At 40.9% G+C, this 13,974-nt stretch overlaps 1 protein-coding gene across 2 annotated transcripts in view; it reads left to right on the top strand.

The window, feature by feature from the left end:
• galnt18a (UDP-N-acetyl-alpha-D-galactosamine:polypeptide N-acetylgalactosaminyltransferase 18a) overlaps nucleotides 1-13,974 on the top strand; it is a 166,337-nt gene that overhangs the window by 149,541 nt on the left and 2,822 nt on the right. Inside the window, exon 10 of one of the 2 annotated variants that reach the window (XM_024264210.2) lies at nucleotides 3,307-3,474. In XM_024264210.2, coding sequence (XP_024119978.1) covers nucleotides 3,307-3,474 — 168 coding nt within the window. The remainder of the gene's footprint in view (nucleotides 1-3,306; nucleotides 3,475-13,974) is intronic. The other variant, XM_024264211.2, reaches the window with a different exon arrangement.

Consider the following 13,974-nt stretch of genomic DNA (forward strand, 5'->3'; position numbering starts at 1 on the left):
GGACTCCGGCTTCCTCCCACCATCCAAAAACATGCGTCATAGGTTAATTGGTGACTCTAAATTGCCCCTAGGTGTGAATGTGAGAGTGGATGTGTGAGTGATTGAGGCCCTGCAACAGACTGGCGACCTGTCCAGGGTGTACCCCGCCTTCGCCCTTCAGTAGCCGGGTTAGGCTCCAGCACCCCTGGAAGTCCAGACAACTACAACTCCAGGTGCCCCGACAACTGGAGCAATAGGGAGGAGCCGCAGGGGTAGGGAATGAATTTGGATCCGCCCTAAGAGATCAGATTGATTGTTTTAACTTTAATACAATTTACAGAACTTTGCTTCATATTTTTTTATATTTTTTAATTTTTAATTTTAGAGGATGTTCTGATGCTTTTTAAATGTAACTGGCGAGTCGGTCCGTTTTTAGCATTACTACCTTTTGGAACCAGCTTTGCTGTACAGTAGTACCTCATTTTTGGCTGTTTTTCTTTTTTTTTTAAATACAATTTTGAATGTTTTTGTTAACAATACATTGTGTTCTTTGACCTTATCAATCTCCTCTGTGCCATGGATCTTTCACAAACACATTCAGAAGTTACAAATTTACATTTTACTTTAATCTTGATCAGATCCGTTTTCATTCAATAATACTAGACTTAATTTAATTTACAAGGTTTTAATTTTAAGAGTTTAAATTGGAGCAAAAATCTGAGAAAAGTTTATAAAGTGTGTACTGAGGGTTTTACTTCCTTGAAACATCATCATTAATTGTAGAAAATCAAATCTGACCACTTTGCTGATGCTTTTCTATCACTGGTTGTTTTTACAACAAATAAACAAGGGGACACTAATTCTAAACTTAGATTTAAATGAGATCAGAGGTGAGAGCTTTGGTTCTAGTCATGTCAATTTTTTAATTCACTCTCTAAGTTCTCGTAAATAGGTTGCTCTTTTGGATCCTCTAACAGGGGTGTCAAACTCATTTTGGTTCAGAGCCCACATTCAACCCGTCTGATCTCACGTGGGCCGGATCAGAAACATAATAGCAAAGTAATCTTTGGTCAACTTGTTATCTATAGCTTTGTTTGTTTGTTTTTTATTCTCAGTTGGAAGAAATGCCTCAAACAACCTTGTTGCCTATTATTGAATTTATTGTGGCCTTGTGGTAGAGTGTCCTCCCTGAGATTGGAAGGTCGTGGGTTCAAATCCCAGCCGAGTCATACCTAAGACTAAAAATGGGACCCAGTGACTCCCTGCTTGACGCTCAGCATTAAGGGGTTGGACTGGGGGGTTAAACCACCAAAAGGTTCCCGAGCGCGTCTTATCATTTCGTCCAGGGGATGGGTCAACCTAGGTGTGTGACAAATAGTGGGTCTTTAACTATTGTGTTTATTTCTTGACTTCTTGTCAAGCTGGTCTTGCTTTTCCTTTGCTCCCCCTAGTGGCAGAATTGCACATTACGGTCATTCCTTTAAAGAGCCATAACTCCTAACAGGAATGGACTAGAAACTTGATTTTTTTTCTACATCCTTATATGTTTTTCTTTTCAGGATTAGGCCAGATTAAATCATCTGGCAGGCCGGGTATGACCCATGGACCGTATGTTTGACACCCCTGCTGTAACACAACAGTACGTGACACCTGCAGATTACACACTGCTGTTTTGTTTTTTAACAATTTATTAAATCAGTGATAGAGTTGAAATGATTACAGTGGTTGTGCTTATTTTAAAAATTCCTGCATGCAGAATTAGACTAGAACAGAATTCCAGGTTTTTTCTCATCTGTCCACACTGTTAACATGTTCATCCACCAGCAAAGACGCCGTCACTCCCACAGAACGCTGCTGAGCTTCCTCTCAGCAGCGTTAAGGCACCGTGACAGGAGCGGAGATGTCATTGAGCTCTGCGTTATAAAAAGGATCTAATCAATGGTGCAGTGAGAATGTGGACTCGTACATGATAAAACAAATCCTCCATCAGTCATAAACACACTCGTACGGTCTCAAACAGCCACTGAGAGAAACTCCTCCATCTATACCTGGAGATGTCCTTCTCCTGTAAGACCCTCACACACCCACACATGCGCTCAGAAACACATGCACAGACAAATGAACACAGACAGTAACTCTGAGCTTTAGAACCCTTCTTTTTCATCTAAAACATATCTTCCTTTTCTTTACATCCTCCTTGATCCTCGCTGTTTATATTTTTTCTTGTTCAAATTTCACACGTTGACGTTGATCTTCTTTTGCTTTTTGAAGTCAAGCTTTTCATGTTTCAGCATCTCATCTTGGTGTCATTGTGGCAGATTTTAGAAGACACACATCTCACTTTGAGGTTTCATCTTTTTTTTGCTTCTTAAGGTGCGTGTCTCGATCTGATGTGCTGGGCTTTCAGAAGTAGGCCAACTTCTGCATTTATTACCCTCTTTTTATTTACATCAGGTATGCAAAGCATTGTTAGCTAATATTTACTCCGAATTGGATTTCCTCATCTCTTGCCTCTGGATGTTTTCCTCTCCTCATGCAGTTTTCATCCCCTTTGATTTACACAAGAGGCTGAAGATGTTTTTGAGCAAATTGTACAGGTGAGGTAAACACATTTAGCATTCAGAAATAGACCTATTTACAGTAACCCCCCACCACCAGCACCACCTCTCGTGGCTAATTGTTAATAACAGAAACCCTCTGTGAATGTAGGTTATTGCCAAGCCGAGCTGTGCTTTTATGAAAAGGACGAGTATTTGGTCTCATTCTGGAGAGAATTTAAAGAGTGAAACATGTATATTAACTCTGAGCAGACAGCAGAGGCAGCATGTGCATTTTTGTTCGTTTCAGGGGTGTAATTCTTCACATTTACACGCTTCATGGAAACATAAAGGTACAAGAATGTGTTCAGACTTAAAAGCAGAATCTGAATTCTTCCCCTACCCCCCAACTGAAGGGGCATTTGAAGGGGAAGGGGTGACCGAAAAAGGTTTTTCAGGGATAGAGCAAAGGGACTTTGAGTTCTGTATCCCTCCGCCAGTGGGGCGGGGCGCGTCAACAGTTATGCTGTAGGTGTGGTTCGGACACGAGGCTGTCGGTTCTGAGGGAACAGACAGAAATGAGCTGTCTGTCTGCAAACAGACAATCTGCTCTTCTCTGTTTCATCTGCTCCTGCATACCTCCAACTTTTTGTCACAAAAACGACACAACTGAGAGATAGAAATGGGACTGGATCAACCACTCAGATCTCTAACTCTTCCACTCTCTCAGTTTCCATCTACAGATGTATTCTTTGAGCTGAACTCAGTCCTTTCTTCTTCTGTCTCCCAGCAGAATGTGTACTACACCAGCTCCCAGCAGCTCCATCTGGGCGTCCTGAGTCCAACCATCGACGATGACGATAACAAGTGTCTGGTAGATGTGAACAGCAGACCCAGGCTGCTGGAGTGCAGCTATGCAGCTACCAAGCACATGAAGCTCACCTGGACGTTCACCCAGGTGAGAACTGCTAAAAAAGCTTTTTAAAAACCCAGAGTCTTTGTCCTCTTTAGTTAATTGTTGATGTTGGCTGGTTGGTGTTCTGCAGTCAGCGGATGCTCCTGTGTTTGCTGGAGCTCTGGGGGTTTGATGGTGCTATTTTTAATGATTGAGTGGGATTCAAGCGTCCTCCGTGTCTGACTCAGTCCACCTCTACCGGTCGGTCAGAGCATGGATCATTTTAAACAATGTAGATGGCAGAAGAGCCTCTGCTTCGGTTAGATAATGAGTTTTGCACATTTTGATTCCTCTTACTGATCTAACTTCTCTTTCTATTGGCAGGCAGGTATTTAGCAAAAATATGATCCCACTGTCACACAGTATCTGTGTTTGTGAATGCAGTTTTCTGTGTCAAAGGGCTGTTTTTCTTCAAAAATTAAACGGAGTGAGCGCCTTCGCCATGATTAAGGCCAACGCTGCAGCCAAGACTTTCAGGGAGCAGAGCCGCCTCACCTCGCGCCGCAGCACTCCCCCCAGTATCTTCTGGCAATAGAAGCGGCTTCTAATTAGCAGCAGGCAGATTCAGAAATCTTACTTCCAATTCATGTCAAAAGGCAGAGATGAAACCCATTAGAAACACCCCTGTGGGTTTTTTAAAGAGAAAACTCAATTTTCTCTGTGAAAAGTTTGAAGGAGTCAAATCAGGCTCCAACAAGAAATTAGATCGAGTTTTCTGGAAGAGCGGATGAAATGTGAGGCGTATTAAAAATGTGAAAACGTAGATGAGTGCAGTGAAAACGCCAGTTTGTGATTCATTCTTTATCAATGCGAAACATCACAAATGCACAGAAAGATTGCATAATACAGCCTGGGTAGTTTCCAAGCATTTACCATGTAAACGTGTGTCATTTTGTAGCTTTCTGTTATTTCATCATAAAAACAAGTCAGTTTTCAGAACTTTAGGTTTCACTCACATTTAAGATGAACTGGACGACCAGTGAGGTTTTATTTCTGTTTCCTTCTAACTGTCAAATATAACACTGCTGTGAAAACCGATGAATTATGTCACATCAAAACCTTTAAAAACACGACTTAGACATGTGACAGAAGATTCTGTTATTCCTTTAAAGTAATATATAAACATAACATAATATTCAGAGTTTTACTAACAAAAATGATGTCATGATGTGCTGAACGAACAGCTTTGTTTACTCAAAAACTGATAGAATGATTTAAAATAAAATAAAATAAGACAAAAATGGTTTAATCATTACATTTTTGGCCAAATGTGCCTTGTATTGGAGTATTAAAATTTGGAATACAGGTTTTTGATCGTTTTTTTCTTTGCAATTTATGTATTTATTTTGTTCCAGGGAACAAAACCTTTTTCCTAACATTGTGTTTTGTCTTGTTTTATTCCCTGATGTTATTTATGTGTAGCTGTGATGAAATGCCCAGTTAAATCTGGTTAGTGTTTTAAAGGAGTGAAGGGTGATAACAGCTTAACCATTTTCAAAATGTAAAAAAAAAATGATGCATCCTAACGTGACCATTCAGAGGAAAGTAAAAAAAAAAAAACAAATGGAATCTTCACGAGTTACAAGATGTCTGACGACACTTCACATTAACCTTCAGAGAAGGATCTGGAGAAACTCCCCAAAAAATCAACCTTAGTCTGGATTTGACAGCAGTGAATAAAAAGTAGTCAAAGTGTTTCAGAAAACTGCACCTTTACCTGCGCTGACTGTCTCTGTTGCTCTTTAAGGTCTGAATAATAATAAATTCAACATGTTAATATGAAATTAGCTCCTTAACCTCCAGCGTTGACCTTTAATATTGAACAGCCATCTTCATGCATTCAAATCGTCATGAGAATCCTCTCTCTGGTTGTGAAGCCTGCAGGCGTTCGTCATGAACAAGCAGAACGTCAGAGCGCACAGGTGGAGCTGCAGAAAGGCTGAGAGGAGAACAAATCTTTAAGTCAATGTTTTAAGAGACGCAGAAAAAAGGCCCATATTTCATCTGAGGCAGAGAGTCTGTGCTTCTTAATTATTGATTAGTAGATCTTTCTTAAAAGGGAGATAAGCTTTAACCTGAGGGAGCAGCAATTAAAAGGGAGTGGAACAGAGAGAGAAAAGATAAGAGAGGATTATATAAAGAAAAAAAATGTAGTCATTTTTTTTACAAGAGGAAGGTGGTTGATAAAAACGACATTATATGATGTTCTCTTTGCTTTTGGACAAAAATAATGGTGTCGTTTTCCAGGACAAAGTTTCTGCAGAGCGGCAGGAGTTCATCTGAGTTGTGAGTGGGAATGTTGGTGGGAGTAAGTTAGGAAAAGATTCTTTGTGAATCCGTAACAAAATGATTCAAACTCATCAACATATTCATCGGTGCAGAAAATGAAAGAGTCGGTTTGTCACGGCCTGTGCCTGGATTTAGAAAAAGGTAGAGCTGATGATATCTCTGCATGCAGGCTCGCTGTGAGTTAGCATGACAGAGCTAACATTACCGATGCAACAAAGATGTTGAGCAATATCAGAACTATCCAGCTGTTCAGTTTAGATCCAGATTCCAGCTCAGACGAGGAAAACAAAGAAGCTCATGGATCTATTTGTCTGTAAGTATTGGAATGGAGCCGAGTTTGCAGTTTCTTCGTCATAACTGAGAGCTTTTTCAAACTGCATTTTTTTAAAGAAGTTTGAAGTAAGAAATACACAGAAATGCAGTTTTTAATCTTAGAGTGCATTCAGACTAGGAAAATGATTTATTTCAGGTCGAGTTTGTTTAAGGTGATCCAGATCGAGTCCCGAATCTTACGTTTGATCTGTATTCAGACTGCAGTCAAGCAGACGACAGTCTTATCGTTTTCTGGACTTAAACTTGTAAACAAAACCACATGACTAAAGATCTGCCAGTCATTGGCCAGCAGTTACAAAACAAAAAGAGAGAGATGGAGGTGCTGCAGTTTGGAAGTCCTTGCTAGGATAGATTACTTAGATTACTTTCATCGATTTTGAATGTCTGTATGAAGGCAAAGTTCATCACCTTTTACTGTTGCTTTGGTACACCAGGCGGAGACATAAAGCAGTTACTGGGAACGCTACAGCTGCGAGGTACACGGATTAAAGTAAATGACAGATAGATTGTCAGGAAAACAGCGACATTCAATGTGCATCACGTTAAAAGTTGTTTTAGTGAGCTTGCATTCATCCAAACACATTTTTGTTGCATCTCTGCTCCATGTTTTGGCTACGGGAGCCGTTTTGGTTCAGTTCTGGTCCCAGCACAGACCGTATTCAGACTGAGGAAGTCTCAGAGAGAACTGCAGTTCAGTTCGATTGGAAACGAACTGAGACGACCTCAAAAGATGGATCTGAGAGCAGTTCCTGGTCTGGACTAGGGTCCATTTGCACGTATTCAGACTGAAACTTTGCTCCGCATTATCAGAGAAAACAAACTCTGGTTCACTTTAAGCGGATCATGGATTGGAGCAGATGGAGGAGTCAGCAAATAGACAAAAGTGATATAACACAACAGTCAAATCGAACAGTATCTTTCCTGGACATTTTCTAATCCAACCATCTGTCTCACTGTCTGAGAAGTGAGTGTTCTGGCCTTCAGAGCAGACAGGTGATCGCGCCGTCCAAACAGGAAGCTGAGTGCAGCCTGAAGACAGAGTTCTCTGTGGTGCACGTCCAGTCTTTAGGAGGTCGGCAGATGGACTCGTGTTGTTCACTTGAATGGAACTTAAGCCTGCCTCAGCTCTAGCAAATGCAGGAAGATCATTAGTGAAGGCTGCTGCGTTTTTGTCCTCTAAGCAGCTGACTGCAGCAGGATGTGTAAAACGTAAAAGCCAGGACAGATTAGCTCATTTCAGCAGCTGCCAATACAGCTGATCCATTTCAGAGTGAGGAGCCAGATAGTACACATGAGAGCGGAGGAGGAGGGGGAGCGCTGAGCTGATAAAGTTCCCATTAAGTCACTAAATCAAGTTTTGTGAGTCATCTGACTTTTTCCAAAGATATGACCATCATAAACTCCTGTGTATTTTTACCACTTTCTGTAAAATGTATTTCCTGAACATCAAACACGTTGACTTTACTGAGGCGTGTGACACTTTCTAGAACAGTTACTGATCTAAAAAACTTTCCTCTGACAAAGCTGACATGGAGCACCTTCACCTCTACCTGGGCTCCATCTTTAACCCTTTTCTGAGGTCCAATGAGCCAATTTTCTTGTGATTTTGGGCTATATAAATAAAATTGAATTGAATTCTGTCAGGTTGTCCATCATTGGTGGAGATACGAGCTGTTCAGTTGCAGAATGTGAGCTATAATAGTCTGTCTACAGTGCCCAGCCAGCAAGGCCAAGTGGGCCCACATATGGTGGGCAGAGAATGTGGGCCCCAATTGGGTTTGTCCGCAGTTTCCATGGTGGCCCCAGCTGTGTTTGCCCACATTGGCTTTGCTGCCTACGGACTGGAGGCCTGGACAGCGACCCTGCTAGCTCTGCTGACTCCTGGGCGGCAGCACTTGCTTGCTTTGCCGGACCCTGGGCAGTGGAACTCGCTACGCTGTACACCTGGCGACTGGCTAACATAGCCACCTAAGCCAATGATACTGTAAATATTAATTTAAATCACCTATCAAAAATATGTGCAGACCTTTTTTTTGTCTGTAGCTAGTTTTTTTGTTTTTTGTTTGTTTTTGATTGAACAATTCGAACATAACAGAACATTGACTTAGACTGAACATTACAAGACATGGCTTGACGTTATAAATTAGACAAAGTCTTTGAATTCTAAACATGGTCTTCAAGCTGAGGTATATTTTAAAGTCAGGAAAACTGTGGTACAAAAAATCTTTAAAAAGGAAAAAAACTAGTTTTTATCACAAAGTGGAGGAAAGAATGAGAACAAATGATAGAGATGAGCAGATCAACAGAAGAATCCTCCTGACTGGAAGTACATTAAACAACAAGAGATTGATTTTGTGTTAAACACTTAATCACAGCAGTGTTTGGGATTTGTTCAACCTCTAAATCACTTAGTCCTCCAGGTTCTCCATCTGTTCCTCCGCTGCAGCTTCACGGCTAACAGAAATATTTACCAGAACTGAAGCCCACTGACTGAATTTGAGCTCAGACTTCACTGAAACGAGGAAATATGGATTCACATTTGAAAAATAATAATCCATTTTTTCTAACCTTAACCACAGCAGGAGAGTCTCTAAAAATCACAACATGTTGACCTTTGTAAATGTCAAACTCCTCATGTTCTTTCATCCTTTTATTAGCTGCTAAAAGCATCATATTTTATCTTTAAAAAGTCCAAACAGATTCAGGCAGAGCCCCATCAGAAAGCCAAGGATTTATCTCTGCTCGGGTTCCTAATGAAACCACAAATCATAAAACGCTGGAATGGAAAATATGCATTAAAAAGCTATTTAGCTTTTATGGTACTGCAGGCATAAGAGACCCAAGACAATTGTGTTTGTGAGATCACAGTTCCGTGCAATCTGTGTGAATATATGCAGTTCTGCTTCTAGGCTTCCAACATCTTCCATCTGGGAGGAAATTTCCCCTCCATCTCTTTCTGGAGAGGTGGCAGGTGAGGCCGGTATGACCCTCCTCTCTTTGTTGAGAAGTATTCTTGTGAAGAACACGCACAGACTCCTCTTCAAAAGATGTAAACTTGAAAGGCAGTGATGTTAATGCAGCGTCTGTGTTGTTCTGCGGTGCTGAAGTGCAAATGTCCTCTGCTGAAGGCCCTGATTCAGCATCAGAGAACTTTTACTCATGTTGTACATAAAAGCCTGATGTGTGCTTTAGTCCAAATGCTCGACTATATTTTCTCACCAAACTGACTACATCACAACCTCTGCACAGAAAAGCTGGAAGAAATGAGCACTCATGTCCTGAAACTGATGGATGATGGTCATAAGTAGGAGGTCACGAGTGCACTGATTGTGTTTTTAACATGCTCTTGTGATATTTCTCTAGTGATAATACATAATAATGATATTTTTAATAACAATAATAAAAAAGTGTTTTTGGGTATTCTTTATTCAAATCTTGGGGAATCAGAAGACACAAAAGTGATTGGAAAAAGCTTGTAGCTATGATGTAGATGCTACAGTTGGTGGGCCAAAAGCTCCCTGTTCCACTTCATTCTGATGCAGACAAATAGATCCATGAACGTCTTTGTTTTCCTTGTCTGAGCGGGAATCTGGATCAGAACTGTGTGACTGGATAACTTGTTAGCATGTTAGGGGCTATAAGCTAGTGGTAGAGACGTTTCTAAGGTTTGGAAGTTCTCCCTACTGTGAGGTTAGCCCCTGCTAACATCTGCAAGTTCGTTGATGAGGACAAAAATGATCAAAAGACTCGATTGGAATCTAGACAATTTCATAAAGTTGGATCAAACTTGTACAGAGATCTCTGAGTCTTGGGGCATGCAAAGACAAGGACTTCTCCCTCTGGTTGCTGCTGTCCAGCTGCTGCAGCTCTAGATGGGGACCTGCATCGCTACCTAGCTGTGGTGAAGCTGGGTCCCCGCCTGTGATGCTGCACCAGGCTGGCTATGCAGTTGTCTCCAGAGGAAGAGGTTCCAACTATATTAGCATCTCAGACATCTAACTTCTGTGCTCAGCTTGTACTCAGTTTATTTTTTATCATTGGGGGTGTGTGTGTGTAGGGGGAATTAGGGGGGTGAGGGGATTGGGGGTATACTTGTGGATCTGGGTGAGGGGGGAATTATGTGTCTTTATTGTATTTTGCATTTGTTTTTATTATTGAGTTTGCTTTAAGATGCTTTATTTATGTGTAAAGCACTTTGTGTTATTCCATATATGAAAAGTGCTATAGAAATAAAGTTGATTGATTGATTGATTGATTATAAAATAAAGTTCACTTATGTATACGTTAAAGGCGGACCTCATGTGGCTCCAGGTTAATGTTTGTTAGGAGAGAGGAACCCCAAAATCCTTAACACCTCATCTTTACCAAACCTACATCTTGAGTGGTCAGTGTCCATGGTCCTGCTTCAAGGAAATTTATGCTTTTTTTGTCACTAAAAAAGTACTAATTAGGTCCCTTGAAGCTCCACCTAACTGGTTTTAACTGGTCTGCAGCTCCATGTGGATTGATTAACAATGTGTTAATAACAAAGTATAAAAGTGAACCGAACTGTAAAAGTATATAAAAAAAAAACCTTCATGTAACCTAATCTAAAAATATAAAAAACCTTCATTTTGTATAAAAATTGGCACCACCACGCCTGGTTTCCTGCATTTTGATCCTGAAAGCAGGAACCATGAAGAAGTTTGCAAATGTCTGCTGGTTAAATGCGGTGTAGAAAGAAGATGCAGGAGTTATCAACATAAAAAGAGCCTAACAATCAAAAAGAATCTGCGTCACAGGAAAAAAAATATGCGCCGAAAATTAATAGCCGGAAGTCCCTCCGTCTGTCGGAGCCAGCCATAAAAAAACCATCATATCCACTTGAACCAGAGTCATCACCCGGAACCACCCGTTTTAAGTTTTCGACCTTTTTTCCTTTTTGCAAACTTTTTTGCGGTTTGTTCTCTGGGACACTCTCCATCACAGAGAAAAAAATTGCATTTCGACATTTAAACGGGTGTAGTTATACAAACATGAACACTTGGTAATACTGACTTGAAAGAAACTGAACCATTAACCTTCTCCATCCCATTCTAAACTGCTACAGTTAGAGTTTATTCACATCTAAAATCTTAAAAGCTGATAGTTCTGAAAAGTTTTTAAAATATCATTTTGAAAGGATCTCCTTCAGTTTAGGATATTTTCTGCTTCCGGCCAGAGATTGTTTCCAGGAGCCATCCTGCATGTGACCAGAGGCCCCTCTAACAATCTGGTGGAAGTGTTTTTTTTTTTGGAACATTTGACATCTAACAAATGTTATTGTTGTAAACAGTTAATGTGATTTGATAAAGAGAAAGTTAAATTTCAAAGACTATCATCTCCTGTTTACTTTCACCCATTAGATGTTTTTGCGGTAGAAACTGCAAACAGAGACTGACACTTCTTCAGTTTGATTTTTCCCTCTGTCTCCGTCTGTTTAGTCCATCATCCTGTTTGCAGCTAAATTTGATAGACATCTAGAGTTTGGATCAGGGAAGGGCTGCTAAAGGAGAGGATGATGCTTATAATCTAGCGATGATTGCGATCACCTGTTGGCAGACTAAAGTTTATGTTTGCACATCATTACTGCCATCATTTCGGTCCATCCTGGCTGTTTCTAGAGAAACAGTGATGAAAGCAGCGTGAATGCAGGAGCCGTTAAGCATCTCTGGTGTCTGCTGTGAAACAAAGATGAAAGGAGCTTGGATTTTCTGTATCTTCTGATCAGTGCTGGGACCTGGAGCACAGAAAATGATCACGAATCCAGTTTGTGAGCCTCAGGGACAGATTGTGTCTTCTCAGCACCTCTCAGATGTTTATAACAGATAAAGCCTGTGTTCATGTCTGAACAACACAAGCTCACCCTCATATTGTCTGTCGTCTAAAGCCGCTCATGCAGAGGCAGCTGTAGACATCAGAATCAATATTTCTCTGAGAGCTGAGCGCCTGGAGGACAGCGGGACGGTGCTCCTCCACGCTCTTTCTTCCAGCACGTGTGGTGTGAACGGCTGTAAAGAGACTTAGTGAGGCCGGGCGCGTGGAGAGACCCTCAAACACGGCGGTTACCTCACGCCTGCTCCTTCATTCATGTGCATTTGTGTGAGCATTTTGCCTTTGAAGCAAAGCAATTACACAGCAAGTTTGACACAAATTAGTGTCGTCTCCTCTCTCACAGGGCTCAAGCTCATTAAAACATTTTACTGTTCCACAAAAGCGAGGCTTTCTCTGGGTGTCAGCTGGTTCTGGAAGGAAGAGGCCAGGAAGCAGAACCGGAGTCAGCCGCCAGGAAACAGCGTCTCATTCAAAGAGACAATGTTTGAAACAACCGGAAGTTCCAGAAGATTCTTTTGGCATTCGGTCTCCTCTTCTCTTTGTTCCAGCTTTGGAATCACACAGATGTTAAATTTGTTCAATAAAGAACTCAGCAGTTCTGAGTTACAGTATGAACCTGAAACGTGTTCTGATTATAGGGAAATTGAAAGTTTGGTAGATCAGATTTCTGTGTGGCTGAACAGCAAAAAGTTACCAGGAAGCTCAGACTGAACAGGTTTTTAGCATTAACTGTGTTTGAACTCCTGGGTTTTTCAACACTTTTTAAACACAGACAGGTTTAATTCCATTCATGCCAGGCCCGATAAAAAAAGTGTTCATTTAATTTTTGTGAACAGTAAATTTAGGAAATACTAGTATTAAGGTGGGCAACATTCAACTCAAAGATAAATTTACGATGATCTACTGCTCTGCAGGAACAATGTCCTAAAAAACAACACAAACTTTTAATCTACAAAACACCAAACCATAAAAAAATAAATAAAAAAAACTGGGAACACTTTTATAGAAGATCAAAAGATAGTTGGAGTGGGGTTTTACATTTGTCAGCTCTGAGGGAAAATGCATTTTGTTGGCTGGGAGTAAAACTTTATTACAAACTCTACAGGAAAGTTAAGAATTGTTTCGGAAACTAAAGTTTCCGTCCTAATGTGCAGCTTGATTTTGTGAACTCGAGCCAGAATGCTGTGACACTTTGGCTGCACATTTCCTCAGAGATACATTGTGTTTTGTAGGAACCCATTTTTCCAGCTAACTGCCATGAATACTTGCCCCAGCTGTCTGAGCGGTTTGTGCTAAACTCTGCTGCCTCCTGCACAAACTTCACACACCAAACTCAAAATCAGAGACGGTTGCAGGGAAAACACAGATCTGCAGCACACCGCTCTGCTGTTACAATCAGCTGAGCCTGAATGTCCAAATAGGGCTCTGTTTTTATCAATACTTTTAGAGTTTGGCTTCCTACTGTCAGGTGTTTCATTTAGAGTTCAATATTTTTGCTTAAAGCCTGAGCTCCTGCAGAACTGCAGCCAGAACGAAGAAGACATGAAGCTCAGCGGCTGAACTCAAAACTTTCAGGCTAAGAAAATATTTCTGTTGAAAACGAAGATGTGGTCTGCATGTGCAGGTGAGAAATTTGATCATAAGCAAACGGGAAACAAAGGCAGGTTCTCCAAAAAGTCTTTAGGAGCTTTAGAACTGGATCCGTTAAACTTGAAGGCTGCTGTCATCAACTTCCTGCTGCAGTTTTTCTGTTCTGGAGCTTATTAAAAAACTATTCTTTCCCTTGAATTCTTTAACATACTCTCTTTCCTGTTGGAAAATGGGGTCTAACTGTAAATTAGTCTTTTTGGAGGCAGAAGAGGAGCAGCATGGAAGCCGTTATCTGCCGTGTTCAACTCTTATTTTCATCCAGACCTGCTGGTATTTTCACAGCAGCAGGTGAGCTAGAGCAGGGATGTCAAACTCAATCGCATCAGTCGAAAACACACCTGAGGTCGCCGACCGAACAGGATAAACATTTATTAAACA

The sequence above is a fragment of the Oryzias melastigma genome, linkage group LG6 (assembly GCF_002922805.2).
Source record: "Oryzias melastigma strain HK-1 linkage group LG6, ASM292280v2, whole genome shotgun sequence".
NCBI classification, from domain to species: domain Eukaryota; kingdom Metazoa; phylum Chordata; class Actinopteri; order Beloniformes; family Adrianichthyidae; genus Oryzias; species Oryzias melastigma.